Raw genomic sequence first — 27057 nt, forward strand, 5'->3', positions numbered from 1 at the left:
ATTGCTGTTTGTGATCAGATAGGTGCAAAGAAGTCGTTGTTGCACACCTCTCTATTGATTTTGTACTTCTCCCCACTGGTGTTGCACCCTTTCCTCTGGCTGAAAAGACTGCTAAGAAATTTAAAGAGATTTAAAGGGCTAGCACCCTTTTTCCCCTTCATTTTTGTTTTTTTTTTCCCCCTTTTGGGAGCCAGACACTAAAGACATTCAAAAACAGCTCCATATATGGAGGAAATTATAACGTGATTGCACATTCCCAAGGGAGAATTTCAGAAAAGACCTGAAAATACCTTGAGTTTACATCTCAGGTTGGTCATCAGCACAGAGATAACTTATAATAGTCCAAAAGACAATAACAGCAACAAAAGAACAGCAAACCCTGGGGAGGAGGAGAATCTGATTTACAGAGTTACCAAATTACTAGGTTCACATGTCTAGGTTTCAACAACAGAAAAATCAAGTCATACAAAGAAATAGGAAAACTATGACCCATTCAAAGGAGAAAATTAAATAGAAACTGTTCCTGAATAAGACTTACGGTAGACTTGGTAGATAAAGACTTTAAAAGATGCTTAAAGAAATAAGATGTGGGAAAAGTAAAAAAAGATGTAAGAACAAAATGGGAATATCAGTAAAAAGATGGAAAACCAAAAGGAAATTCTGGATCTGTAAACTACAGTAACTGAAGTGAAAATTCACTAGAGTGATTGAAAGGCAGATTTGAGTAGGTAGAAGAATAAGTGAACTTGAAGACAGAACCCTGGAAATCACTGAGTTTGAGAAACAACAACAACAAAAAAGACCCAAGAAAAGTGAACAGAGCTTAAAGGACCTGTGAGTTATCGCCAAGTGGACCAACATACACTTTGTGGGAATCTGAGACGGTGGAGTGGGGAGAATGTTTTAAGAAATAATAACAAATTTGTTGAAAGACACAAATATAAACATTGATTAAGTTCATTGAACTCTAAGTGATGTAAAGAAGACCTCACACCAAGACATGTTACAATCAGACTTGCAAAAGACAAAGAGCAAATATGGAAGTCAGCAAAAGAGAAGCCAGTCATTACCTACAAGGGATTCTCAGTAAGGTTATAAGCAGACTTCTTATTAGAAACTTTGGAGGTCAGTCAAGAATCCTGTATCTGGCGAAATGTCCTTAAAAAGTGAGGGGAAAATTAAGACATTTCCAAATAAACGAAAGCTGAGCTAATTATCACTAGATCTACCCTTCAGGAAATACTCATTCCTGCAGGGCGAAATGAAAGGACACTCAACAGTAACTCAAAGTCATGTCACAAAAGGAAGGTCTTAAATAAGGTAGACACATGGGCAGTTGTCAAAGTTACATTTATCATAACAGTGGATTGTAACTCCACTTTTTGTTTCTTGTACAATTTAATGTTAATGCATTAAAAAGAGCAATTATTAGTCTAAAAGCTATTAGTATTATAATTTTTGTTTGTAGCTTCAAATCTTGCTTTCTACATTATTTAGGAGCCTAGTAGATTTTAAAGAATCATTAGTTTGTGTTCTGGGGCACACAATGTATAAATATATATTTTTGTGACCAGTAACCAAAAGTGTTGGAAAAAATGTTATAAAAGCAGAGTTCTTGTATATTATTGAAGTTAAGCTGCTAGAGATTCAAATTAGAGTGTTATAACTTCAGATGCAATCTCCATGAAGCCACAGAGAAAATAACAATGAAATATACATGAGGATATTAGAAAGTGATACCAAAAAACCCAACTGAACACTAAAGACAGTAATAATGCAGGAAGTGAGAGATTTAAAAAGAGCAAAGCATATAGAAAACAAGCAGCAAAATGACAGCGTTCTCCTTTATCAGTAATTACTTTCAATGTGAATGAATTAAACTCTGCAAAAGACGTGGATTGGCAGAATGGAGAAAACCACAGAATCCAGCTATATGTTATCTACAGCTGACTCATTTTTGATCCAAAGATGCAAATAGGTTGAAAGTCAAAGTTTGGGAAAAGATATTCCATGGAATATAGTAAGCAAAAGAGAGCAGAGATGGCTGTAGAAATACTAGACAAAAATATCAGACTTTAAGTTTTTTAAGTTTCCAATAGACAAAGACAGTTAATACATATTAATAAAAGGTGTAGTATAGCAATAAGATATAACAATTAAAAACATTTGTACACCAAAGACAGAATATCAAAATATATGAAGCAAAAAAGCACATAATTGAAGTGAGAAATGAATAGTTCTACAGTAATATTTGGAGACTTCAGTATCCCACTCTCAGTAATGGATAAAACAACCAGAGAGAATATACATAAGAAAACAGGACTCAACACAATAAATGTACATTCAACACTCTACCTAATAACAACAACTCTGTTAAGTTTTAGTAGATTTTAAGAGAAAGATGTACAAAACATCTTCAGATGTAAACAGTTGAGGTTAGATATCTAATAAAGTAAAACTGGAAACAGCATTTTTTTTTTTTTAAATTAAACAGTGTACTGTTAACCAGTGGATCAGTGAAGAAATTTAAGTTTTCGAGAACATCAAAAGGGATATTTAGGAATTAACTTAACCAAGGAGGAAAAAGACTTGTATAGTGAAAATTTCAAAACATTATTGCAAGAAATTTAAGATACATAAGCAAATGGAAACACATCCAGTATTCAAAGATTGGAAGACTTAATCTATTTTTCTTTTTTGGAAGACTTAATCTTACTAAGATGTCATTACAACCCAAAACATACTCAATGCAATCCTTATCAAAATACTGATGATACATTTTTTGCAGAAATAGAAAATCCCACTTTAAAATTCACATGGAATCTTAAAGGACACCATATAGCCAAAATAATCTTGAACAGGAACAAAGCTGGGGGACTCACACTTCCTGATTTCTAAACTTACTACAAAGGTATAGTAATCAAAACAGGTTGGCACTGGAATGAAGACAGAAATAAGCCCTTGCCTACTTGGTGAGGTGATTTTTGTCAAGGATGCTAAGACCATTCAGTATGGATAGAACTGTCTTTCAACAAATGGGACTGGGAAAACTGGATATCCACATGCAAAAGAATGAAGTTGGACCTTCACCTAACACTATATGCAAAGTCAAAATGGAAAGAGCTTCATGACACTGGATTTTGCAATGATACCTTGCATATGACACCAAAGACACAGACAACGAGGGAAAAAATAGACAAACTGAAGTTCATTAAAGATTTAAAATTTGGAGATTAAAAGGTAAAAACTTTCAGTTACGAAATCAGTCCTTAGTGTGAAATGTACAGTGTGGAGGATATGGTCAATAGTTTTGTAATATCTTTGTATTGGATCTCTTGGAAATGTATAAAAATGTCAGGTCACTATGTTGTGTATCAGAAACTAACGTAGTGTTTTAGGTAAGTTACACTTCAGAATCAAGCTCATAGAAAAAGAGATCAGATTTGTTAATACTAGAGATGGGGATCAGGAGAGGGGAGTTGATGAAGGCAGTCAAAAGGCACAAATATCCAGGTTTTAGTGCTGGGGATGTAATGTATAATATGATGAAGATAGTTAACACTGCTGTACATTATATATGAAAGTTTTTAAGGGCAAATTCTGAGTTCTCATCACAAGGAAAAAAGTTTTTTTCTATTTTTAAAATTTTGTATCTATATGAGGTAATGCATGTTCACTAAACTTACTGTGGTAATTATTCATGATGTATATCAAATCATGCTGTACACTTAAAGTTATAGCACTTGTATCAGTTATATCTCAATAAAACTGGGGCAAAAAATTAAAGAAAAAATTTTTTCTATCCATTAGAGACTCTTAAAATACATTCAAAAAAATTTTTGTGTATTCTAAGAATGACACTCAACAGAAAAGACAATCCCCAGAATGGGAGAAACCAATTGCAAATCATATATCTGATAAAAGATTAATATCTACATAGAGAACTCTTATCTATATATTATTTACTCTTATCTGTATATTAATATATAGATATGTTAATATCTATATAGAGAACTCTTAAAACTCAACAGCTAAAACCAAACAGCTGAATTTAAAAATGGACAGTGGATTTGAATGGACATTTCTCCAAAGAGATATAAATGGTCAATAGACACATAAAAAGAGGCTCAATATATGGTATAATATGGGTAAACTACGGGGACATGATGCTGAGGGAAATAAACTAGTCACGATAGGACAAATACTGTATAATTCCATTTCTATGAGATACTTAGTGTTGTCAGACTCACATACATAGAGCATAAAACAGTTGTTGTCAAGACCTGGTGAGAGGGGACAGTGGAGTGTTATTCTTTCATAGGTATAGAGTTTCATTTTTTAAGATGAAAAAAGCTATGGGCATGGTGGTGGTGATAGCATCACAACATTCTCTGTGTGCAGGTATGCGAATGCACTCAGTAGTGTCTGACTCTGAGACTGCATGGACTGTAGCTTGCCAGGCTCCTCTGTACAAGGGTTTCTCCAGGCAAGAATACTGGAGTGGGTTGCCATTTCCTATTCCAGGGGATCTTTCTGACCTAGGGATTGACCCCCCCCCCATCTCTTGCATCTCCTGCATTAGCAGGCAGATTACCACTAGCGCCACCAGGAGAGACCACTGAATCGAACATTTAAAAATAGTGAAGATAGTAAAATTTGTTATATGTATTTTACCACAATACAAGTGAGCTAAGTGAGATTGAAAGTGAAAGTGAGTGAGATTAAACATAGTAAATAATAGCTTCTTGTCTCTTGAGGGAGAACTTGATTTTTGAAAGCAGCTATAAGTTAGGTGGAGCTTGGTTATTATTTGGAGGGTTAAACCTGTTATTAACATTTTTGATTGAGAACAAGATTTAAAAAAGAAAACTTAGTAGTACTAATTTTTGGATGGCCAGTAATTTTTTAAGATAATTTTATGCTTTAATTGTAGAGTTGCAAATATAGTACCCTGCATTTGTTTGTCATTTCTTACTCTCTTACAGTCTGTGACAGTTCCTTAATCTTTTCTTGTGTTTTCTGACCTTGACACTTCTGATCGAGTTGGTCAAATGTAATTTATTTAGAATGTCCTTCAGTTCGGGGTTTGATGATTTCTCTTGATTAGATTGAGGATATGCGTTGTAGGTTACCACAGAGGTGAGGTGCCTTTCTCAGTACATCTTAACATGGAGTGTGTGATGTTCGTATGCATTACTAGTGATGTTAACCTTGATCATTTGGCTCAGATGTTGTCTGCTAAGATCCTATACTATAAATTTTCTATTTTTTTCCTTTGTAATTACTAAATATTTTGGGAGAGATACTCTGAGATTGTGTTCAAACTTCTACCCACTGATTTTAACATCCATTTTTCTTGCCTGTGGCAGTTATTTATTGTGGAGCTCTAATGGTGATTTTTATATTTGCCTCATTCTTTCCACATTTTATTAACTGGAATTTTTTTTGGTAGGAGGAGTTGTTCCTTTATTCTCCTTACAGATTTCTTAGTCAAGCTTAGTCAAGATCCAGTTGAATTTTATCAATGTATTCCAATTTGAGGGGGAAGGGTAGGTGGTTCTTTTTGTAAGTTAAGGGCTGAATAGAATCTATAAGCTCAGTTCTCTGTTTTGTGCTTTATAGCATTTTGCTTTTTAAAGTTTACTTTTCTGTGGTTCTTCTTATTATTTTTAAATATTTATTTTATTATTTATTTGGCTGTACCAGGTCTTAGTTGTGACATGCAGGATTGTTGATCTTTGTTGTGGCATGCAGGATCTTTAGTTGTGGCATGTGGGATTTTTTTAGTTGCAGCAATTGAACTTAGTTGTGGGACATGGGATCTAGTTCCCTGACCAGGGATTGAGCCCCAGCCCCCTGCAGTGGGATCCTAGAATCATAGCCACTGAACCACCATGGAAGCCTCTTATTTTTTTTGTCTTTGAAGTAATTTTTTTGTGTGAAAACACATATAACTATTGAGATGATTTTTCTGATTTCAAATATTGCAAGTCATAAGTTAGGGGGAACATAGTAAAATTGTATTTTGTGTTAATATATGGTTTTAAATTTTATAATTTCTGTAACTCGATTAGAATGAAAGCATACCTTTAACTTTTTTTCCCCCCCCTCTTTCTTAGGCTTGAAAAAGAATATACTACAATAAAAACTAAAGAAATGGAAGAACAAGTTGAAATTAAAGTAAGCATCTTAGGACTTTTAAAAGTACTGAACATAATTTGATTGAAGTCAGTTATTTGGCAATATATGTTAGGTTATGTTGATATAATGTAGATATGTTGATATATTGTAGATTTAATGATGGTGTTTGTTTTATTTATTGATAAATTTACCATCCCACTAGGTTATAGTTAAAAATAGACATTTCAAAAAATAATGTGACTGAAGTGGTTTTCATTCTAATATGGAAGAAAGCAGCTTTTCCTTTTTCTGGATTTATTGGCAGGTCATCAGGAGAAAATACTTCTTCGGGGGAAAAATAATTATCATTCCTTTTAAGCATGTTTTAAAAAGTTACAGAGAAGATAATCTATAACATGCTGAGACTAAAAGCAGTATAGTTTAAGGGAGACCAAATAGAGGAGATTATTGCATTAGAAATAATTTTGGCTGCTTTAGAGAAGCAGAAAGCTTGGACTAATTCAATCTTCCAATCTCTAAGCAAAGGTTATATTTTAATTACTGTTCAGAGAAACAGGTAGATTTTCAATCTAAAGGACATGTAAATTCACATGTGTATCTTAAAATTGTTTGTATCCCTGTAGGCTAGAAATTGTTGAGGATCCTTTAGCATTGTGTAAGCTGGGTGTTAAGGAAAATTAAATTGGCTCTTATGCTGATATTTCAAGATGGGGATAATGAATGGAACTCAGTGACTGGCTGATCCAATTTCTTACCTTTTATTTTCTCCCTAATTCCTGCAAAAGAAAAAGAAAAAGAAAATTTATTGAATGACTCTACTTTAAAAAAAAAACACAACACAGCTGTATGTTTGAATGTGTCTGATTTTTTACTTGGACCTAGCAAGACATTTGATGAACATCTTATTTACAGTTCACTAGCCATGTGTTAACTCAACCTTGCTATAAAAATAAAACTTCATTACTCACATCCTACAGGCCCTTTTTACTAAGGAATGAATTCTGCTAAATTGCTACTCTTTCTTACCATAATCCTGCTCATAAGCTTCCTGGAACACAATCTCTTCCCTCATCAACTCTGTCTCTCGTTTATTTCCATTTCTATCACCTACTCACTATCTATTGGAAATAGATACTTCTAAATTTTTCAGAGAGAGAGAGAGGAAGAGAGAGAGAAAGAAAAGGCCCCTGTGGATTTTTTTCCTCTTTTTTTTTTTTAAAAAAAGTCTGTCATCCAACTCCTGCTCTACTATTTGCTTTTCTTTTAGGTTCCATGAGTAAGAGTAATATTAAATCATACCCTCCACTTCAACCTACCGAAAGTAAAAAGTACGTCATCCTGATGACTGGGGCGAGACCATGGGTTATTCGGAACTGCAAATCAAGAATCTGAGGATGGGGAAACCATCCTGTTCATTTCATCATGCTTTGTTGTTGCAAAAACAAAAAAAAAAAACAAAAAACCACCTCAGTTCTATGAACAATCCTTGCTCTTGAAGAAGTTTTTTTTCTAAGATTAAGTCACATATGTAGGAATATCAAAAGGCCTTTTCAAAAAGATCTAGCAGACTTTAGCCTATATTTACAGGTTTTTTTTTTTTTCAAATTTTTATTTTTGGGTAAAGTAATAGTTGACATACCTCACAAAATACTTTAAAATGTGTTTTAGGCAAAGCAGATGGCTTTTATAAAGTTGTTTATAGAGAAGAATCTGGGGAAAAAATGTTTAAAAAGTTAGTGGAATGCATTGCGTAAATAAAGTATGCTGATTTCAAAGACAGTTCCTTTTATAAAATCTTGTTTCCACTTAGTTCTTTTTTACTCTTATACTGTTTTCTTTCCTTTCCTCATTCCTCCTGTCCCTTAAAGGACACAGCCAAAACAATTTTTGTATAACTGTACTTTTTAAACTTTGTTTGCACATGTCTGATTTTTAAGTTGGATCTGGCAATTATTCTCAGTCATAATCAGAAGACTACCTTATTTACAGTTAATTAGCCATGTATTCTTGGAGCCTTTCTTATCAATAGGTAATGCCACTTCTTTATTCACATTCCCTTCCCCTCCCACAAGGTCCCTTTTACAAGGGAATTAATTCTGTTAAACTAGTACTTTCTTGCTTTGGTTCTTAAAAGCCTTTGGGAGATAATCTTATATTGTTCTTTTCACAAATAGTATGATGATAATTATGTGATTTTTTTTTTTTTTTGCGTTTTATTGTGGTTTGTGGATATTGTATTTTTTTTTTTTGCTTGTTTATTTTAAATTGGAGGATAATTGTTTTACAGTGTTGTGTTGATTTCTGCTGTACAGCAGCATGAATCAGTCATAAGTAAACATGTGTTTCCTCCCTGGTGAACCTCCCCCGACTCCATCCGACCCCTCGAAGTTGTCACAGAGCACTTGGTTGGCTCCCTCCTGTTACACAGCAGCTTCCCACTAGCTATCTGTCTTACATACAGTAATGTATATGTTTCAGTGCTACTCTTTCAGTTTGTCCCACCCTCTCCTTCCTCCACTGTCCACAAGTCTGCTCTCTATGTCTGTGTCACCATTGTTGCCCTACAAATAGGTTTACAGTACCATTTTTCTAGATTCCATATATATGTGTTAATACACGATGTTTGTTTTTCTCTTTTTGACTTACTTCACTCTGTGTAAAAGGCTCTAGCTTCATCCACCTCAGTTCAGCTGACTCAAATTCGTTCCTTTTTATGGCTGAGTAATATTCCATTGTATATATGTACCACAACTTTTTTTATCCATTCATCTGCCAGTGGACACATAGGTTGCTTCCATATCCTGGCTATTGTAAATGTTAATCTCCAAAACACACAAGCAGCTCATTGCAGCTCAATAGTTGAAAAGCAAAAAAATCCAGTCAAAAAATGGGCTGCAGACCTAAGCAGACATTTCTCCAAAGAAAACATATAAATGGCCAGCAAACGCATGAAAAGATGCTCAACATGGCTCATTATTAGAGAAATACAAATAAAAACTACAATGAGGTATCATCCCACCCTGGTCTGAAGTGCCGTCATCAAAAAATTTGCAAACAGTAAATGCTGAAGCAGATGTGGAGTAAAGGAAACCCTCTTGCACCATTGATGGGAATGTAAATTGATATAGCCACTATAGACAGCATAGAGTTTCCTTAAAAAACTAGGAATGAAAGTACCATATTACCCAGCAGTCCCACTTCTAGGCATATACTCTGAGAAAACCATAATTCATGAACACATGTACTCCAGTGTTCATTGCAGCACTATTTACAATAGCCAGGACGTGGAAGCAACTTTGAAGTCTATCAGCAGATAGGTGGATAAAGAAGTTGTGATGATATTTTGATATAGAAGTAAAAGATCATTCTTTGATGTTATGACATGTTTAAGGTTTGACCTTCAGGTCAATAACTTTTATGCTAAGAATTCTATCTGTTAGCTTCTTGATCAAGAAGGTGACTTTCAAGTATTTTCCATTCTTTCTCTGAAAGTGTTATAGGAAGATTTTGTTAATAATGATTTCATATGGTGAATTTTACATTTTACCATGTGAAATTTTTTGTTAACAGAAACACCTTTGTCAGTATCTTCTTCCAATCTCTTGATGTTCTACCCGAGGGGGAGGAGGTAAGACATACTAAAATTCTAGCTTATGTGGGGGTAAACCACAGATCTTTAAAAATGAAGAGCCTTTATCCCCTGCTCTATTTAAAATAGACCTATGAATTTATGTTTAAATTTGTGCTTTTGGGCACAGAGATTTAAGTCCTGTGAAGAGGAGTTAGAAATTCTGACTGGTTATTAGTCAGATTTGGATATTTTTTACTTCAAAAATTATGAGATATTCCAGATATGCTGAAAACTAGAGCATATATATATAAAATATATTTTTATACATATATAAAACATCTGTTTTCACTGCCTGACATAAATAATACAAACATGACAAGTGTTATTTAAGTCATTCAGGAATTACATTAAACAATCAATATAAAGTACTAGTATTCACACATTTATTCAACACTTAATATATGAAGGATAATTTATATACGTTATCTCCTTTTAATCTTCTGTAACCTCCTGAAATGATTGTTCATCTTTCTGTGAAGAAACTAAGGTTCAGGAAGCTCAAATAATATGCTAGTGGTTATATTGATAGAGGGCTTCTCTGGTGGCTTAGATGGTAAAGAATCCACATGCAATGCAGGAGACCTGAGTTCGATCCCTGGGTTGGAACGATTGCCTGGAGAAGGAAATGTCAACCCTCTCCAGTGTTCTTGCCTGGAGAAACCCATGAACAGAGGAGCCTGGAGGGCTACAGTCCATGGGGTCTCAAAGAGTTGGACATGACTGAGAGACTAAGCACGCAAGGACATATTGATAGAAGATTGTCAAGGGTTAAAACTCTGATTTGGGTTAGTGTGAGATTCATACATGTTCTTAAGTGTATACATTGTGCTACTTGCCAAGAGAGACTTAATGTATTGTTATCTAAAAAGGACTTGTATGCCAATTTTTCTGTGGCTAAAGCTTTTCATTAAAAAATGAATAGCTACTTAATAAAATCCAGTGGGGAAACGAGCATAATTTATTGAAAAAATCATTCATTTAACAGATACCTACAGTGCCTACTGCATGCCTAAACACTGTTCTAGGCATTTGAGATGTGTTTATGAAACAGACCAATTCCTGCCCTCGTGATGCTTATATTCTAGTGTTGAAAATATACGATAGGTAAAATGTACAGTATTTTAAATGGTGATAAGTGTTAAACAAAGGGGAAAAAATCTTAGGGAAGGGCAAATAAACTGATGGTGTTTGGATTAAAAATTTAGAGTAATTGACCAGGTTTCCTTTGAATAAAGACCTGAAGGAAGTGAGGGAGCTAGATATAAAAGGAGAGCTGAGTCTGGTCAGGAGAGTGCTGATAAGGAGTAGTGATGGGACAGCATGAAAATGAAGGAAGTAATAAGACATAAGATGTTGCATGTTACAGATAATATAGGGAGTTGCTGAACATATGAAGACTTTAGCTTTTCCTCTGGTGAGCCATTGGAGTTTTCAGTAGAGAAGGACAAGGTATGACTTTTAAGTTTTCAGTAGTCTTCTGGATGTTGTGTTGAGAGCATATTGCAGAGGGTAGGCACAGAATCAAGGGAAATACGTAGAAAGCTGTTGAAGTAATGCAGGCTAGAGGAGGTGGTGGCTTGGACTGAGGTGTTAATGATTGGATGGTGATGTGGAGGTGTCAGAGGGACAGGAATCTAGGACTTTGTCCTGAGCAATTAGGAGAATGCAGTTCCCAGTGCCTGCAATGGGAAAGTATAGAGAAGGAATATCAAGAGCTCCAGTTTTGGCTATATTAAGTATGAGATGCCTAGGAGCTGTTCAGATAGCTCCTCAAAATATTTGAAGTTGGCGTTAAGAGAGCACAGGCTGGAAATACAAATCTGACAGTATTGACATAATCATATTAGTATTAAAAGCCATGAGAGTGGATGAGATTAACTGGGGAATGGATGTAGATAAAACCGAAGAATTCAAGAATTAAGCCTGAGAACATGTCAGTATTTAAAAGCTAAGAAGACCAAGAACTAATCAGCAAAGCTTAACAACAGGGAAATGTAACACCTAGAAGTGAAGAGACAAAAAAAAAAAAAAAGTGAAAAAGTGGTTCACGGAGAAAGTGTTTTATTTACTGTGTCAAATGCTAAAGAAAGATTTTGTTTAATGAGAAAGACAAAATAATAATTGAGTTCATCAATGTGGAAATAGATTAATAAAAGTGCTGGAAACTAAAGCTTGACTAGAATGAACTAGGAAAAATTGGAGTTAGAGAGTATAGGTATTTTTCAGGGAATTTGCTATAAGAAAGAAAGAAGTGGAACAGTATGCTTAGGGTAGTGATTTTGAAGAGATTTTAAATTTGTTTTTCCTTCCTTTTTCGTTAAGATGGAATAATTAAATGGGAAATGCTCATGATGTATGATTGTCAGGACAATTGCTGGAATGAGCAGGATTATGAGGTTTAGCACAAAGGTGGAAGACTCACCCTGGTCTGCTATGTAGATCAGTTCAGTTCAGTTCAGTCACTCAGTCGTGTCTGACTCTCCACAACCCCATGGACTGCAGCACGCCAGGCTTCCCTGTCCATCACCAACTCCTGGAGCCTACTCAAACTAATGTCCATTGAGTCGGTGATGCCATCCAACCATCTCATCCTCTGTCGTCCGCTTCTCCTCCTGCCTTCATTCTTTCCCAGCATCAGGGTCTTTTCAAATGAGTCCGTTCTTTGCAACAGGTGGCCAAAGTATTGGAGTTTCAGCTTCAGCATCGGGCCTTCCACTGAATACTCAGGAGTGATCTCCTTTAGGATGGACTGGTTGGATCTCCTTGCAGTCCAAGGGACTCTCAAGAGTCTTCTCCAACACCACAGTTCAAAAGCATCAATTCTTCAGTGCTCAGCTTTCTTTATAGTCCAGCTCTCCCATCCATACATGACCACTGGAAAAACCATAGCTTTGACGGGACAGATCTTTGTTGGCAAAGTAATATCTCTGCTTTTTAACATGCTGTCTAGGTTGGTCATATTTTTTCTTCCAAGGAGCAAGCGTCTTTTAATTTCATGGCTGCAGTCACCATCTGCAGTGATTTTGGAGCCCCAAAAATAGTCACCATTAACATTGTTTCCTCATCTCTTTGCTGTGAAGTGATGGGACCAGATACCATGATCTTAGTTTTCTGAATGTTGAGTTTTAAGCCAACTTTTTCACTCTCCTCTTTCACTTTCATCAAGAGGCTCCTTAGTTCTTCACTTCCTGCCATAAGGATGGTGTCATCTGCATATCTGAGGTTATTGATATTTCTCCCATCAGTCTTGATTCCAGCTTGTGCTTCATCCAGCCCGGCATTTTGCATGATGTACTCTACATATAAGTTAAATAAGCAGGGTAACAATATACAGCCTTGACATACTCCTTTCCCAATTTGGAACCAGTCTGTTGTTTCATGTCTGGTTCTAACTGTTGCTTCTTGACCTGCATACAGGCTTCTCAGGAGGCAGGTCAGGTGGTCTGGTATTCCAATCTCTTGAAGAATTTTCCACAGTTCGTTGTGATCTGTGCAGTGGATAGTCAATAAAGCAGAAGTAGATGTTTTTCTGGAAGTCTCTTGCTTTTTCAGGGATCCAGTGGATGTTGGCAATTTGATCTCTGCTCCCTCTGCCTTTTCTAAATCCAGCTTGAACATCTGAAGTTCACAGTTCACGTACTGTTGAAGCCTGGGCGTGGAGAATTTTGAGCATTACTTTGTTAGTGTGTGAGATGAGTGCAATTGTGTGGTAGTTTGAGTATTCTTTGGCATTGCCTTTCTTAGGGATTGGAATGAAAACCGACCTCTTCCAGTCCTGTGGCCACTGCTGAGTTTTCCAATTTTGCTGGCATATTGAGTGCAGCACTTTCACAGCATCATTAGAATTGTTAGTGTGTTGATCCAGAGTGGTGGTTTCCCAGACAAGTATGCTGACTACTAAAGGAGAGAAGGGATAGGGGAAATAAAAGCAGGGGAGAGTCTGCAGTGATTGGAAATTGAACTTTGGGAAGAAAGGATATTAGGGAATGAGAGACAGTGAAAACTTGGTAGGATCAATGGATTATCCCAACTAAAAAGATACTATTGGATTTGGGTTATTTCATAAAATGGATAAGCTAGAAAGAATAGAGTGAGTTGTTTGAAACTAATATTCCACGATTTTGTGATATTTAGGTTGTTTTCATCATTAAAAAATAGTTACCATCTTTGTATATAAAGTTTTGTGGTACCTTGTATTTCCGTTGTTGTTGTTGTTATTTAGTGGTTAAATCGTGTTTGACTCTTTTGCGACCCCATGGATTGTAGCCCACCAGACTTCTCTGTCCATGGGGTTCTCCAGGCAAGAATACTGAAGTGGATTGCCATTTCCTTCTGCAAGGGATCTTCCTGACCCAGGGATTGAACCCATGTCTCCTGCTTTAGCAGTCAGATTCTTCACCACTATGCCACTGGGGAAACCTTGAAAAGCTGTAATTGCTAAAATACTGTCAAGGTGACCCTGAAACAGTCTTTAATAACTCATAAAGGCTATTATATATTTTCCATCTCCTCAGGAAGTGGATATCACACAAATGAGGAATTGTTGATTTATTGATGATAAAAGTGATATTTAGATATTTGTGTAGGTGCTATAGGGGAACTTATTTGTGTAGGGGAAAATGAATTTAGGATTTATTTATAGCAAAATTTCAGAAAATTTAAATGGTATGGGAAGGGAAATCCAAGTGAGTGTTTTTAGTTTTAAATTTTATTATTTTATCATCCTTTCGAGTGTAATATTAACTTTATTCTCTCAATGGTCTGGTTGAACTTCGTAAGTCTTTTAGAGTAAACAAAATGCTACTTTTTTTTCAAGAAATATGTTGAGAAGATACTGAGAATCATGTTTATTTCTTTAGCTTTCCAGACTTTAGCAACATTTAATAGTTGTTTATTTGTGTAGACCATTATACTATATGTAATATAAGTAGCCAAGAAGTACTTTATTCTCCTCAAACTGTTTCGTAGTCTGAGATCACATATAAGGTAATATCTATTCATATCACCTAAATATATTCTAGTGAATAGAGTAAGAAAATTTAATTTGCAAACTATCTTTGTAATAACTCTAACATATATTCCAATTTATGGTTTACCTAATAAGAGAACAATAATTTATAGTCTTATTTTCTTTGTTATGAGATTTTATATGTTATGTGCTCAGTTGCTCAGTCTTGTCCTACTCTTTGTGGCCCCATGGACTATAGCCTGCCCATGGGGTTTCCCAGGCAAGAATACTAGAGTGGGGTGCCATTTTAGTCCTTACTGACAAAATAATAGGTCGAATCATAGAAAAATTTCAGAGGAAGACATTTTTAGCAGAAATTTAGAAAAAAGTAAGGTTGAAAGAAGGTTGGATTGTGCTCTAGAGCAAATTGGTGCAGAAAGGTAAGAGGAAGTTTGAAAGTACAGTGATGGCAAAATGGAGGGATGACTTATATTGGTAGACTAAACAAGAAGGAGATGATTTTTTTAATGTAGAGTGATTTTTTTATATCTGATTTACAGTGTTGTGTTAGTTTTTGCTGTATAGCAAAGTGATTCAGTTTCACACACATATATATTCTTTTTCATATTATTTTCCATTATGTTGTCACAGGATATTAACTACAATCCTCTCTGCTATACAGTAGGACCTTGTTGTTTATCCATCCTGTATATAGTAATTTGCATCTGCTAGTCCCAAACTCCCAGTCCATCCCTTCCCATCCTCAGTCTTCCCCTTAGCAACCACAAGTCTGCTCTCTATGTCTATGTGTCTGTTTCATGGATATGTTCATTAGTATTGTATTTTAGATTCCACTTATAAGTGATATTATATGGTATTTGTCTTTCTCATTCTGACTTACTTCACATAGTATGACCATCTTTGTTGTTGCAAATGGCATTGTGTCATTCTTTTTTATGGCTACTGAGTAATGTTCCATTGTGTATGTGTATCACATCTTCTTTATCCATTCATCTACTGATGAACATCTAGGTTGTTTCCATGTCTTGGCTATTGTAAATACTGCTGCTGTGAACATAGTGGTGCATATATCTTTTTGAATTACAGTTTTGTCTTGATATATTTGGGGATTCCCAGGTGGTGTAGTGGTAAAGAATCCACCTGCCAGTGCAGGAGATGCAAGAGATGTGGGTTTGATCCCTGGATTGGGAAAATCCTCTGGAGTAGCAAATGATAACCTACTCCAGTATTCTTGCCTGGAAAATTCCATGGACAAAGGAGTGTGGCGGTCTACAGACCATGGGGTCACAAAGAATTGGATATGATTGAGTAATTAAGCACACACGCTTGATATGTATGCCCAGAAGTGGGATTGCAGGATCAAATGGCAACTCAATTTTTAATTTTTGGAGAACCTCCATATTGTTTTCCATAGTGATTGCACTAATTTATAGGATGTTAGATTTAATACTTAATAGCAGTAATTGGAAAGTGTTTTGAGAGTTGGGCATTGAATAATTAGGTGCAGAGTTTTTTTTTTTAATCAGGTTTTACTTTTAACTATAGGAAAATGGTAGTAATTAAGTTTGAAACAAGTCATGATAAATAATTCATTTGATGAAAATAGCTCATTATATTTTCAGAGTGGAAATTTGCAACTTTGCATGTACAGCACATTATAAATGGAGGCTGATCTAGTTTTAAACTGACAATTTGATATTTATCCTATACATTTTTCAGGTTTCTTATTTGATAATAGACAATTGACTATTATTTATGTTGTCTTTGTAGGAGATAAGTGAGTTAGAATCTTTTCTATCTTAACATGGGGATGTTAAGACATGTAAGAAAATACTGGGAATTCCCCGGCAGTCCAGTGGTTAGGACTCTGTGCTTTCAATGCCGAGGACCTGGGTTCAGTCCCTGGTCGAGGAACTAAGATCCTGTAAGCTGCAAGGTGAGGCCAAAAAAAAGAAAAAGTAAATACTGATTATGAGTCCTTTTGCTAGGTACAGAAAAGAAAGAGATTATTTCTGTACGTACTCTAGCTTATATTTAAAATTCAAACATAGGCAGAATGATAAATATGGTCATTTCCTTTTCCATGCATTTCTTACTCTGAGCCTTTAAGAATTCCACAGATGATAATGTAGCCATTTCTTAGACTCTTCCTGTTTATTAAAGGTGGTACATTTTATGGACCATGATTTAGGTGTCATTTTTCCTTCTCAGGAATGTTTGCAAACAAAGCTTTGTTTTTTTCTGCAGAGGTTACGAACAGAAAATAGACTTTTAAAACAGCGCATTGAAACGTTAGAAAAAGTAAGTAAATTGCTACTTCTGTAAATGTCTGTTGAATTCACAATAACTTTTCTACTTTAAATAAAGGCTCAAAAATCTAGCACGTCTCCAAAATTGTGGTACTGACTGCTTAGCTTGCATAGCTTACTACTAAACTAAATAACTTGTCAGTAAAAATTGATCATTACTAGTCCTTGAACTCTCAGGTCAAAGTTTCAAGCTAAGGTTATTAATAGAATAACATATTAATATTATTTGTTTTCATTATATAATCTCTCAAAAGTGTGTTCTTCAGGGGTAACCTAATTGAGAATCCATTCTGTGTAGTATTTTAAAAATGGCTTTCAAATGTTGCCGTGACTGTCCAGACATATATTAAATGTGGCAGTGATTTCTTTAAGACCTAGGCTTGCTTTTAAGTTTAGTCAAAATGACTAATTCCTTACATAAAAACTCATCATAAAGTTTGTTGATTTTTCAATTCAGGAATTGTGCCTAACCTTTTGGTTCTTAGAATTATTTTGATAACACTTGTTACCTTTTCCTCTCTATTTCATATAAAATAACTGGGTAGATGTTGCAATTCTATGTTATTTTTCTTATTATGCTTTTGAAATAACGTCTTTTGTAGTCTTCTTCCTGGTGCTGTAAGAATATATTGAGTAATAAAAGCATAGTCTAAGACACTTGTTTTATTAAAGATGTCCCAATTCACAAACCCTTGGTGTGTTTTTTGTTTTGCTTTTTTTTATTTTTACCAAAGATAAGAATTAGTTGTTTAAAAAATACTCCTCATGATATTGCCAAATATCTTAAAATCTTCCCTGAAAATTGATTGGTCAATATTTAGGAACAAAATGAATGAAGATACAGATTATTTGCATTTTTTCTTTTGTTTGGAATATTGATGGTTTCATGTTAAATAGCATAGCACAAGGACAGGATTTTATTACATACGTATTTTTGTTGTATAATAAATGCAGGTACATTATATTAAGGATATAATGCCTTCATCCTATTAGAGTTGCTTTGAAGATAATTCTGCTTTTTTGGTAACTGCAAAAGTTTGTGCTCTTAATTGTCTTTAAGTCATTTTAATTTTATATACATATATATATATATTTTAAACTAAATATTCAGTTTATAGTAAACTATACCTCTTTCTAGGTGGTCTTTTATCTTTGGAGTAAGACATTTTCACAGAGAAAGTGTTTTTATTTCCTCGAAGCTTGAGAATAATAAAGGTGCTGTTGGAAAGTGTTAAGTTTGGATTTTGCTTCTAGAAAATTAAATACTTTTTTGCTGGCTTATTTGGCCTGGGTGTGTTCTTTAGCACTTAGAATCCTGTAAATACTTATAGATACCAATTAAAGTCCATAACCACAATGTTTACTTACTCTGTTATTGCTAGAGTTTATTACAGTTGAGCTCATTAATATCATTTGTCATGTTTTCCTTGCTTTGTTTCTTTGGAAGTTGCTGTTGCACAAATTGCTGTCACACTTTATAAGTGGAATTGCTTACTCAAATTCCTTCTCCCTTTCATATAAATGATTTGACAATATGGATAATGTTAAAAATACTTTAAAAGTATGCTTTAAAAAGAAGATATTGGTTTATCCCAAATTATGAAAAAAACCCTCTTGGAATTTGTGTTTGGTTTCTCCTAGAAGTACATGATGTTCTCCCGTTTATCTTTATTTTGATATATTTTTCTTTAAGAATAGAAATACATACAATAAAAAACCATTTTAAAATCTAAATGTCCGTTTTAACTGCAATGAAAAGTAGGTGGAATTTGGGTATGTGTTGTTTCTTCTTATTCCTAACTTTATCACCTTTGTTTTATTTCTGTCTCTTATATTCCTATCTGAATTTTTCCTTTTGTAGGAAAGTGCTTCCTTGGCAGATAGATTGATACAGGTATAGTTTTTTGGTTTTTTTTTTTTTTTTTTTAAAGCATTTTCTCTAACATCTAAGGGGAGTCGTAAACCTAGAAATTCATATTTTAATGCATGCAATTTTACATGCATTTTTCTGGAAATAATTTTTGGGGTGGTATCTATGGGTGTAAACTTAATTTTTGATAACAATGTGTTACTTTTATTAAAATAAACCCATCTTTTGCACGTTTTAGAGCTAACCTTATTTTAAAGTATTTATTCCAAAATGGCAATCAGTGAATTTTGCAAAATTAACCACTATTCATTGAAAACATTAGTCCTGCATGTACAGTAATATTGCATGAATTGAATTTTTATTGACTGAAAGAGGAATTGTTCTTAAGATTATCAGATGAATTTTTCATTGAGTCTCCCAAAATTTGCTGGAGCAATAATAAGCTGCTGGCTAATGATTACTTAGGTTGTTCTGTTTTCTGAGATGATTTTTTTTTAACATGTCAAAGTAAGTAATTAAACCTCACAAAGGCAGTCTTTCTTGAATCTATCCTAAATTGCTTTACACACACAAAAATTATGTCCTAAGGGACAAGTGACAAGAGCCCAGGAGGCTGAGGAAAACTACCTCATAAAACGGGAGCTGGCCACCATCAAACAGCAGAGTGATGAGGCCAGTGCTAAACTGGAGCACGCTGAAAATACCATCAGGAAGCTCCAGCACCAACAGCAATGGGTAAGGAGTCTGGTAGTGTTTTTTCTCACCTTCCTCATCCCCTTCCTTTAAACTTTTTTTTTTAAGCACAACTTCTGTGCTCTAGTTTTTTAACAATTTTGTTTTCTACTGTAATTGAATTCTTAATCAATTTTAAGTTTTATAATACTTAGGGGTCTTATTGTGGCCTAAAGACTCCTCGTTCTAACATTTTTTTTTTCTGTTTACACAGTTTTGTTAGAAATGGATATTATTTTGTTTCCTTACATTATGTTTTAAGTCACAGAAAGTAAGTGGTGTTCGTCAGAACTGCTTTTTAGGTTTTAGATGTCTGTTTTAATAAAAAGTATTTTTTCATTTTACAAATTAAAAGATTAATTCATAAATCTTTTGCCAGTTTTTGTTAATTGTGTACATAAGATACTACCTAGCATATAGAAAATATGTAATATCTCATTTAGATCTTTGATAATATGATGATTTATGTCTTAGAAATACTGTAGTCCTCCTACATCGGGACATTAAATTATGGCTTCAGTTGTATGCTTAAGTTTTTTCCAGAAGAGAGAAATTGTCAAAATGAAAAAAAAAATGGATTTTAAAAATATTATGTTAACTAACTTACAGTAGTAAACTGCTACTGTTCATAGAACTATCGTCAGGTATCTTTTGTAACTTAGATACTATTTTCCATTGGCAAATTCAGACCAGTGTGATCTTAATCAAAAATTTGGAAGTTAAAAAAAACCCGACTATATGAGAGTTAAAAAGAAAAGCCAGCTGTTTATCTTTGAGAATATATTATTTCTTATTTCAGCTTTCTGTTTTCAAGTAAGAGTTGGATTGTAACAGGAATAGGAAGAAAAAGTGTTAAACCTAGAACGCTATATGTAAAGCAAAGAGAATGGCTTCAAAGTTGGATGTTATTTTTATTAAGAAAAATTAAGAAGTGGTATTATCTTCTGAGCATGAAAATCAGAAAACTAAAAACAAAAAAAGAAATTGGTAATTGAAAAAAACATACAATTTTTCTTATTATGTTAATTGAATATGGTTACCAAAAACTGAATAAAAGAGTGGTCAAAGAATACATTCATTGCTTATTATCTGTGGAAGACTGGTTCCAGGACACCTGAGGATACCCAATTATTGTGTGCTCAAGTCCCTTTTGTAAAAGGCATCGTATTTGCATTTAATCTGCATGCATCCTCTCATATACTTTAAATCATCTCGAGGTTACTTATAATACCTAGTACAATCTATTATGTTGGCCAAAAGTTCATTCAGGTATGTCTGTACCATCTTACAAACCTGAACGAGCTCTTTGGCCAACCCAATAAATGCTATGTAAATGGTTACCTTTGTATGACAAATTTAAATTTTGCTTTTTGGAACTTTCTGGAATTTTTTTTCCTGAATATTTTCAACCCACAGTTGGTTGAATCTGCAAGTGCAGAACCTGTGGCTGTGGAAGGCTAACTGTACTAAAAAGATGGGAACTCAGTTTTATTTTGTCTTTGAATGAAATATCAGTAATATCAAAGCATAAAAACAGGAAAAAGAGAATTGAGAGGTCATGCTGAAAAATAAGCTGAACTGAGTTATCAGTGTAATCTGATTTTGTCATGAGGAAAGATAAATATTATGTTTACATTTAGTATAAGCTACAGTCTTAATAAAATACATTAGAATCATGAATTATTAGTTTTTTACATAGTTTTTCAAGTAATAAGACCTGTGGATAGATGTGTATCAAAGATAAAAAAATACTGGTTTATAATGAAAGAGCTAAGTGGGCAGACAAAAACAGCCAGAATGAACTGAAGCTTTTGAAAATAGTCAAGTGTAACAAAAAGAATCTTTGTACTCTAATTCAGGGACAAGATAGACCCATACTGAGGGCCTATGATACAGCAAGTAGAAAGCAAATCTCTCCTTCAATTTTGTTACCGTCTAGGCAAGCATTCTCTTAAACTGAAATAAACTGTAAAGCAGGCGTATAAAACAGCAATGCACAAAAATAGGTGAAAATATTAGAGCCTTGGTTAAAATTTCAATTTCAAAGTAAAGTGTATATCCCTGGGTAATCAGTAACTTCCAGGATGATCACAGGAATATTACTTTTTAAAAAGGATCTTACAAAATAAAGAGATACTAAAGGCATGAGACAAGTGCTCAGGGCTGGTGCACTGGGAAGACCCAGAGGGATGGGATGGAGAGGGAGGCGGGAGGGGGGATCAGGATGGGGAACACATGTAAATCCATGGCTGATTCATGTCAATGTATGGCAAAAACCACTACAATATTGTAAAGTAATTATCCTCCAACTAATAAAAATGAATGGAAAAACGAAACAAACAAACAAAAAAAAATAAAGGCTTTAAGGTTGGCAACTACAGCTAAGTAATAATGGCTGGATATCTCAAAAGATCAGTGACCTTGATAATGCTTCATTAAAAATTTCTGAAGCATCTGGTTTGTGAATAAATAGAAAAATAACTTCTATTAACTGAAAGCTGATTTACTCTGTATAAGTCATAACAAACTAACTTTATTTCTGTAATAAAAATTCTTACAAGTTATTGGTAGTTGGGTCATAACAAACTAACTTTATTTCTGTAGTAAACAAAAATTCTTACAAGTTACTGGTAGTCTCTCTCATGATATCAATCTTGACAAAGTAGAAAAATACAGATGGAAATAGTAAACAAGTGGTTTTACAAGTGACTGTGTCAAAACGGCTATTCATATTGAAGAGATATCAGAGGTCTTTGTCTCCTAAACCTGTGCTTCAAATATATATTATTTAAATCTTCATATACAAGGTATGTTTAAGGTTTGTATGTGAAATATTTTAGGAATGTAGGTAATATGCTAATGGTGAGTCAAGATTTTAAAATATTTAAACAGTCTGTTCAGAATAAGAAACTAAAAGATTATCTCTTAGAAAAAAATCTATAGTTTTTGTCTTGAAGTTTAAATCTTAAAGATATATCTTAGTGATGCTTTATGTAACAAAACCTTGAAATTGATGATTGAGAATCAGGAATTACCAGTAATATAATGAGACTCCCCACATCTCTAATCCCAAGTATCGTCTTCTAGAAGTACAGTAATCCAATTCTAAGTAGCTTGTAGAAAATTAGTGGTGTTGTATCTAGTTTGAATACCAAAACTCATATGAAATGTTTACAGACTGTATTATGGCAAGTTGAGGAAGATGTGGAGTCCCTGGATATTTTTAGATTCCACTAAAGAAGGTTTTAAAGATCATCATAGGTATAGTCATTTCTAAGTATTTGAGAGGTGAGCTTATGGAAAAGTAGTCAGTCTCTTTTGATATTGCTTCAGAGGCAGAATGTGTTTAAGATCCAAAGCTACAAAATCTTATTGGAATTTTGACAAATGGAGTAATTTCTTTGCAAAGTACTGAGAATACTACTCCTTGAAACTGACCAACTGACACTGCTAAATGTCTTGATTACAGCCTTCCAATATAACATCATGAAGTCTTCAAAATTCTCTAAGGTTTTCAAGTTTATTCCAGCAGGAGATATTGAATTACCAATATAATCAACCACCACCACCACCCTCTACTGCCAGTAGTGTCATTTTATATGATATAAATAGCTTTGGATTTCATATAGGGAACTGAAATCAAATCCTGTTTTGCTAGCTTTGTGACTTTGGATACTCAAGGATTGGGTTTCTTTTCTTTTCTAAAATGATTGTATAAGGCTAAACCATGTCAAGTCTTTCTCATTAATTTTTTAAATGAACTTTATTGAGGAATAAATTACATGCAATGGAATTCATCAAATTAAAATTAAAATATATGGTTTGATGTGTTTTGACATTAGTTGTATAACCTTCACAGTCAAAATATAGAGCATTTCCATCACCCCCACAATTTCCTTCATGTCCCTTTTCATTTCACCATTTTACTCCCGGGAGCCTTTCTGCTTTCTGTCACTGTAGTTTTGCCTTTTTTAGAATTTCATATAAATGGAATTGTAAGGTATGAGGCTTTTGTGTCTGGCTTCTTTGACTTAACATATTCACTCACTTTTTTTCTTCTTGACAATTTTTTTTCTTCATTGTGGTAAAATAGACACAGCATAAAATGTACCATTTAAGTGCTCGGCTCAGTGGCACTGGATACACTTACTGTTGTATGACAATAACTACTGTATTTCTAGAGCTTTGTCATCATCTCAGACAGAAACTTCATACCCATTAAAAAATAACTCTCCTTTCGACCTCCACCTCTTCACCCTTGGTAACCTCCATTGTATAATATAAGTAGATCATATAATATTCATCCTTTTGTATCTGGCTTATTTCATTTAGCATAATGCTCTCAAGGCTCATCCTTGTTGTAGCATTGCATTAATATCAGAATTTCTAAAGTTTTTACTGTGGCTGCGTAATATTCCTTTGTATATGTATATGTTTTGTTTACCTACTCAACTGTTTACGGTCTTTTTGGTTGTTTCTGCTTTTTGGTTTTCATGAATAATACTGCTGTGATCATTGATCATTAACATACAAATATCTGTTTGTGTCCCTGCTTTTAATTCTTTTGAGTATGTACCTAGAAGCAGAGTTGCTGCCTCAAATGGTAATTCCCTGTTTAACTTTTTGTAGATTCAGCAGACTATTTTCCACAGCAGCTGCCTCATTTCACATTCCCACCAGCAATGTACAAGGGTTCCAATTAATTTCTCTATATCTTCAACAGCTCCTGTTCTTTGCTTTGCTTTTTTTCTTTACTGTTTTTTATTTAAAGAAAAAATAGCCATCCTTGTGGTAGATGTTAAGTGATAATTCATTATGGTACATAGGAGTAAATTTAACTAGGAAGATGAAAGACTATGCACTGAAGACTGTGAATCATTGTTTATCCATTCATCTGTTGATGAAAGAAATTAAGGCATAAATAAATGGAAAGACCCCATGTTCATGTATTGGAAGATTCATGTTATTAGGATGTCAGTGCTACCTAATATAGAGAAGGCAATGGCAACCCACTCCAGTACTCTTGCCTGGAAAATCCCATGGACAGAGGAGCCTGGTAGGCTGCAGTCCATGGGGTCAAACAGAGTCGGACAGGACTGAGCGACTTCACTTTCACTTTTCACTTTCATGCATTGGAGAAGGAAATAGCAACCCACTCCAGTGTTCTTGCCTGGAGAATCCCAGGGACGGGGGAGCCTGGTGGGCTGCCGTCTGTGGGGTCGCACAGAGTCGGACACAACTGAAGCGACTTAGCAGCAGCAGCTACCTAATATAATGTATAGATTTAATTCTATTAACCCTATCAGTCTTTTACAGAAATGAGAACACTTATCCTGAAGTTCACATGGAATTACAAAGAGCTCTAAATAGGGAAAACAATCTTGAAAAAGAACAGAGTTGGCAGACTCACATTTCCCAATTTGAAAACCTACTACAAAGCTAGAATAATCAAAACAATATGGTACTGGCAAGAAGATAGACATATAGATCACTGAAGTAGAAATTGAGAGTTCAGAAATAAGCCCATACATCTATGGCCAATTGATTTTCAAAAAAGGATACCAAGACCAATTGATAAGGAAGAATAGGTTCTTCAACAAATGGTTCTTGGAAAACAGGATATCCCCATGCAAAAAAATAAACTTTGACTCCTATCATACACGACATTAAAAAATTATTCAAAATGGATATCAGCCATCTTTGTGCTTTTAAAGCACATAAGGATAAATCTTCATGAGCTCAGATATGGCAGTGGATTCTTAGATATGAATTCTTTGGCACCAAAAGGATAAGCAACAACAACAACCAAAAAACAGGTAAACTGAACTTCAAAAGTAAACTCTTTGAGTATCAAAGAACATTATCCAGAAAATGAAAAGACAGCCAACAAAATGGTAGAGGATATTTGCAAATCACGTTTAATTGTTTAGCATCTAGAATATATAGAGAACTCTGAACAGAAAGACTACTCAGTTTTAGAATGAACAGAGAATTATACAGCATCAACCAAGACATGGAAACCACGTATGTGTCCACCAATGGATGAATGGATAAAATGATGCACATAAACACACATTATACACCCCTGCATGCTAGAATATTATTCAGCCACGAAAACAATGAAATCTTGCTATTTGCAACAACATGGATGGACGCTGACGGCATTATGCTAAGTGAAATGTCAGATAGTGAAGGCACATATCACATGACTCACTTATATGTGAACCCCAAAAAAGTCCACCAGGCTCATCAATAGAGACAACAGATTGGTGGTTTCAGGGATGGGAGGATGAGTGAAGTGTGGTTAAGGGAATCAAAAGATAGAAATTTCCAGTTATAAATAAATCATGGGAATGCAATATACAGCATGGTGATTATAGTTGACCATGCTATATTGCATATTTGAAAGTTGCTGAGAATAGGTTTTGAAAGTGCAAAAAAATTGTAACTGCGTATGGTGACGAATGTTAGACATTGTGGTGATCCTTTCACAATTTATATAAATACCGAATCATGATTTTATACACCTATAGTTAATATAATGTTATATGTCAATTGTATTTCAATAAGACATTTTTTTAAGTAGGCAGAAGACTTGAATAGACCTTTTTCCAAAGAAATATACAAAAGGCAACAAACATTTGAAAAGATCCTCAACATCATTAAGCTTTAAAATCACCTCTCAATTACTTAAAGATGACTACCTAAAGCATTGGCTAGTGAAAAATTTATAGCATTGAATGCTTATATTAGGAAATGAAATTCAAGTCTCAAACCAACAATCTATTCTTCTACTTTAAGAAACTAGATTTGTCCGAGAAAACTGAACCTAAAGCAAGTAGAAGGAACAAGTATAAAGAGAGTAGAAATTAATGAAATTGAAAACAGTATAAAACAAAAATAGAGAAAATCTGTGAAACCAAATGCTGGTTCTTTTAAATCATCATTGAAGTTGATAAAACTGTCTAGACTGACTAAAGACAGAAAAAACAATAGCCCATTTAGGGATAACGTTGGCTTTTTACATATGTAACTAATTTTGTCTTGTCTTATACCCTGGATTTGTCTGATTCCTTCTTCATGGTGTCATATTTTCTATAAACTAGATTCAGTTAAATATCTTTAACATTTAGATTATAGATGATGTTGTGAACTTTGCTTTAAATCAGGAATCCCATAATGTAAGTTCCCATTATTTAGTGAAGCTGAGTTTGTTTGTCATGCTAAGTTTGGTTACCACACACCCTCTCCCTTGTAAAGATATGGTTTCTTCTTTGCAATAATTAATATACTGGGAAATACTTTTGTACCAAATAAATATCTTGTCCTCTGTTCACCTATTACCTAATGGTTTTAGCATCCTCTGATTGGGTTTCCAAGATGGTGATTTCCATATTTTCTCATT

General features: G+C 34.3%; 1 protein-coding gene across 7 annotated transcripts in view; it reads left to right on the forward strand.

The window, feature by feature from the left end:
* Window positions 1–27057, forward strand: part of EVI5 (ecotropic viral integration site 5) — a 228958-nt gene that overhangs the window by 93664 nt on the left and 108237 nt on the right. For 4 of the 7 annotated variants that reach the window (XM_061121370.1, XM_061121369.1, XM_061121374.1 and 1 more), the window contains exons 10-13: window positions 6120–6180; window positions 16989–17042; window positions 18912–18944; window positions 19509–19655. In XM_061121370.1, the coding sequence (XP_060977353.1) occupies window positions 6120–6180; window positions 16989–17042; window positions 18912–18944; window positions 19509–19655 (295 nt within the window). The remainder of the gene's footprint in view (window positions 1–6119; window positions 6181–16988; window positions 17043–18911; window positions 18945–19508; window positions 19656–27057) is intronic. The other 3 variants (XM_061121373.1, XM_061121372.1, XM_061121371.1) reach the window with 2 other exon arrangements.

Source organism: Dama dama, chromosome 20 (assembly GCF_033118175.1).
Source record: "Dama dama isolate Ldn47 chromosome 20, ASM3311817v1, whole genome shotgun sequence".
NCBI lineage: Eukaryota > Metazoa > Chordata > Mammalia > Artiodactyla > Cervidae > Dama > Dama dama.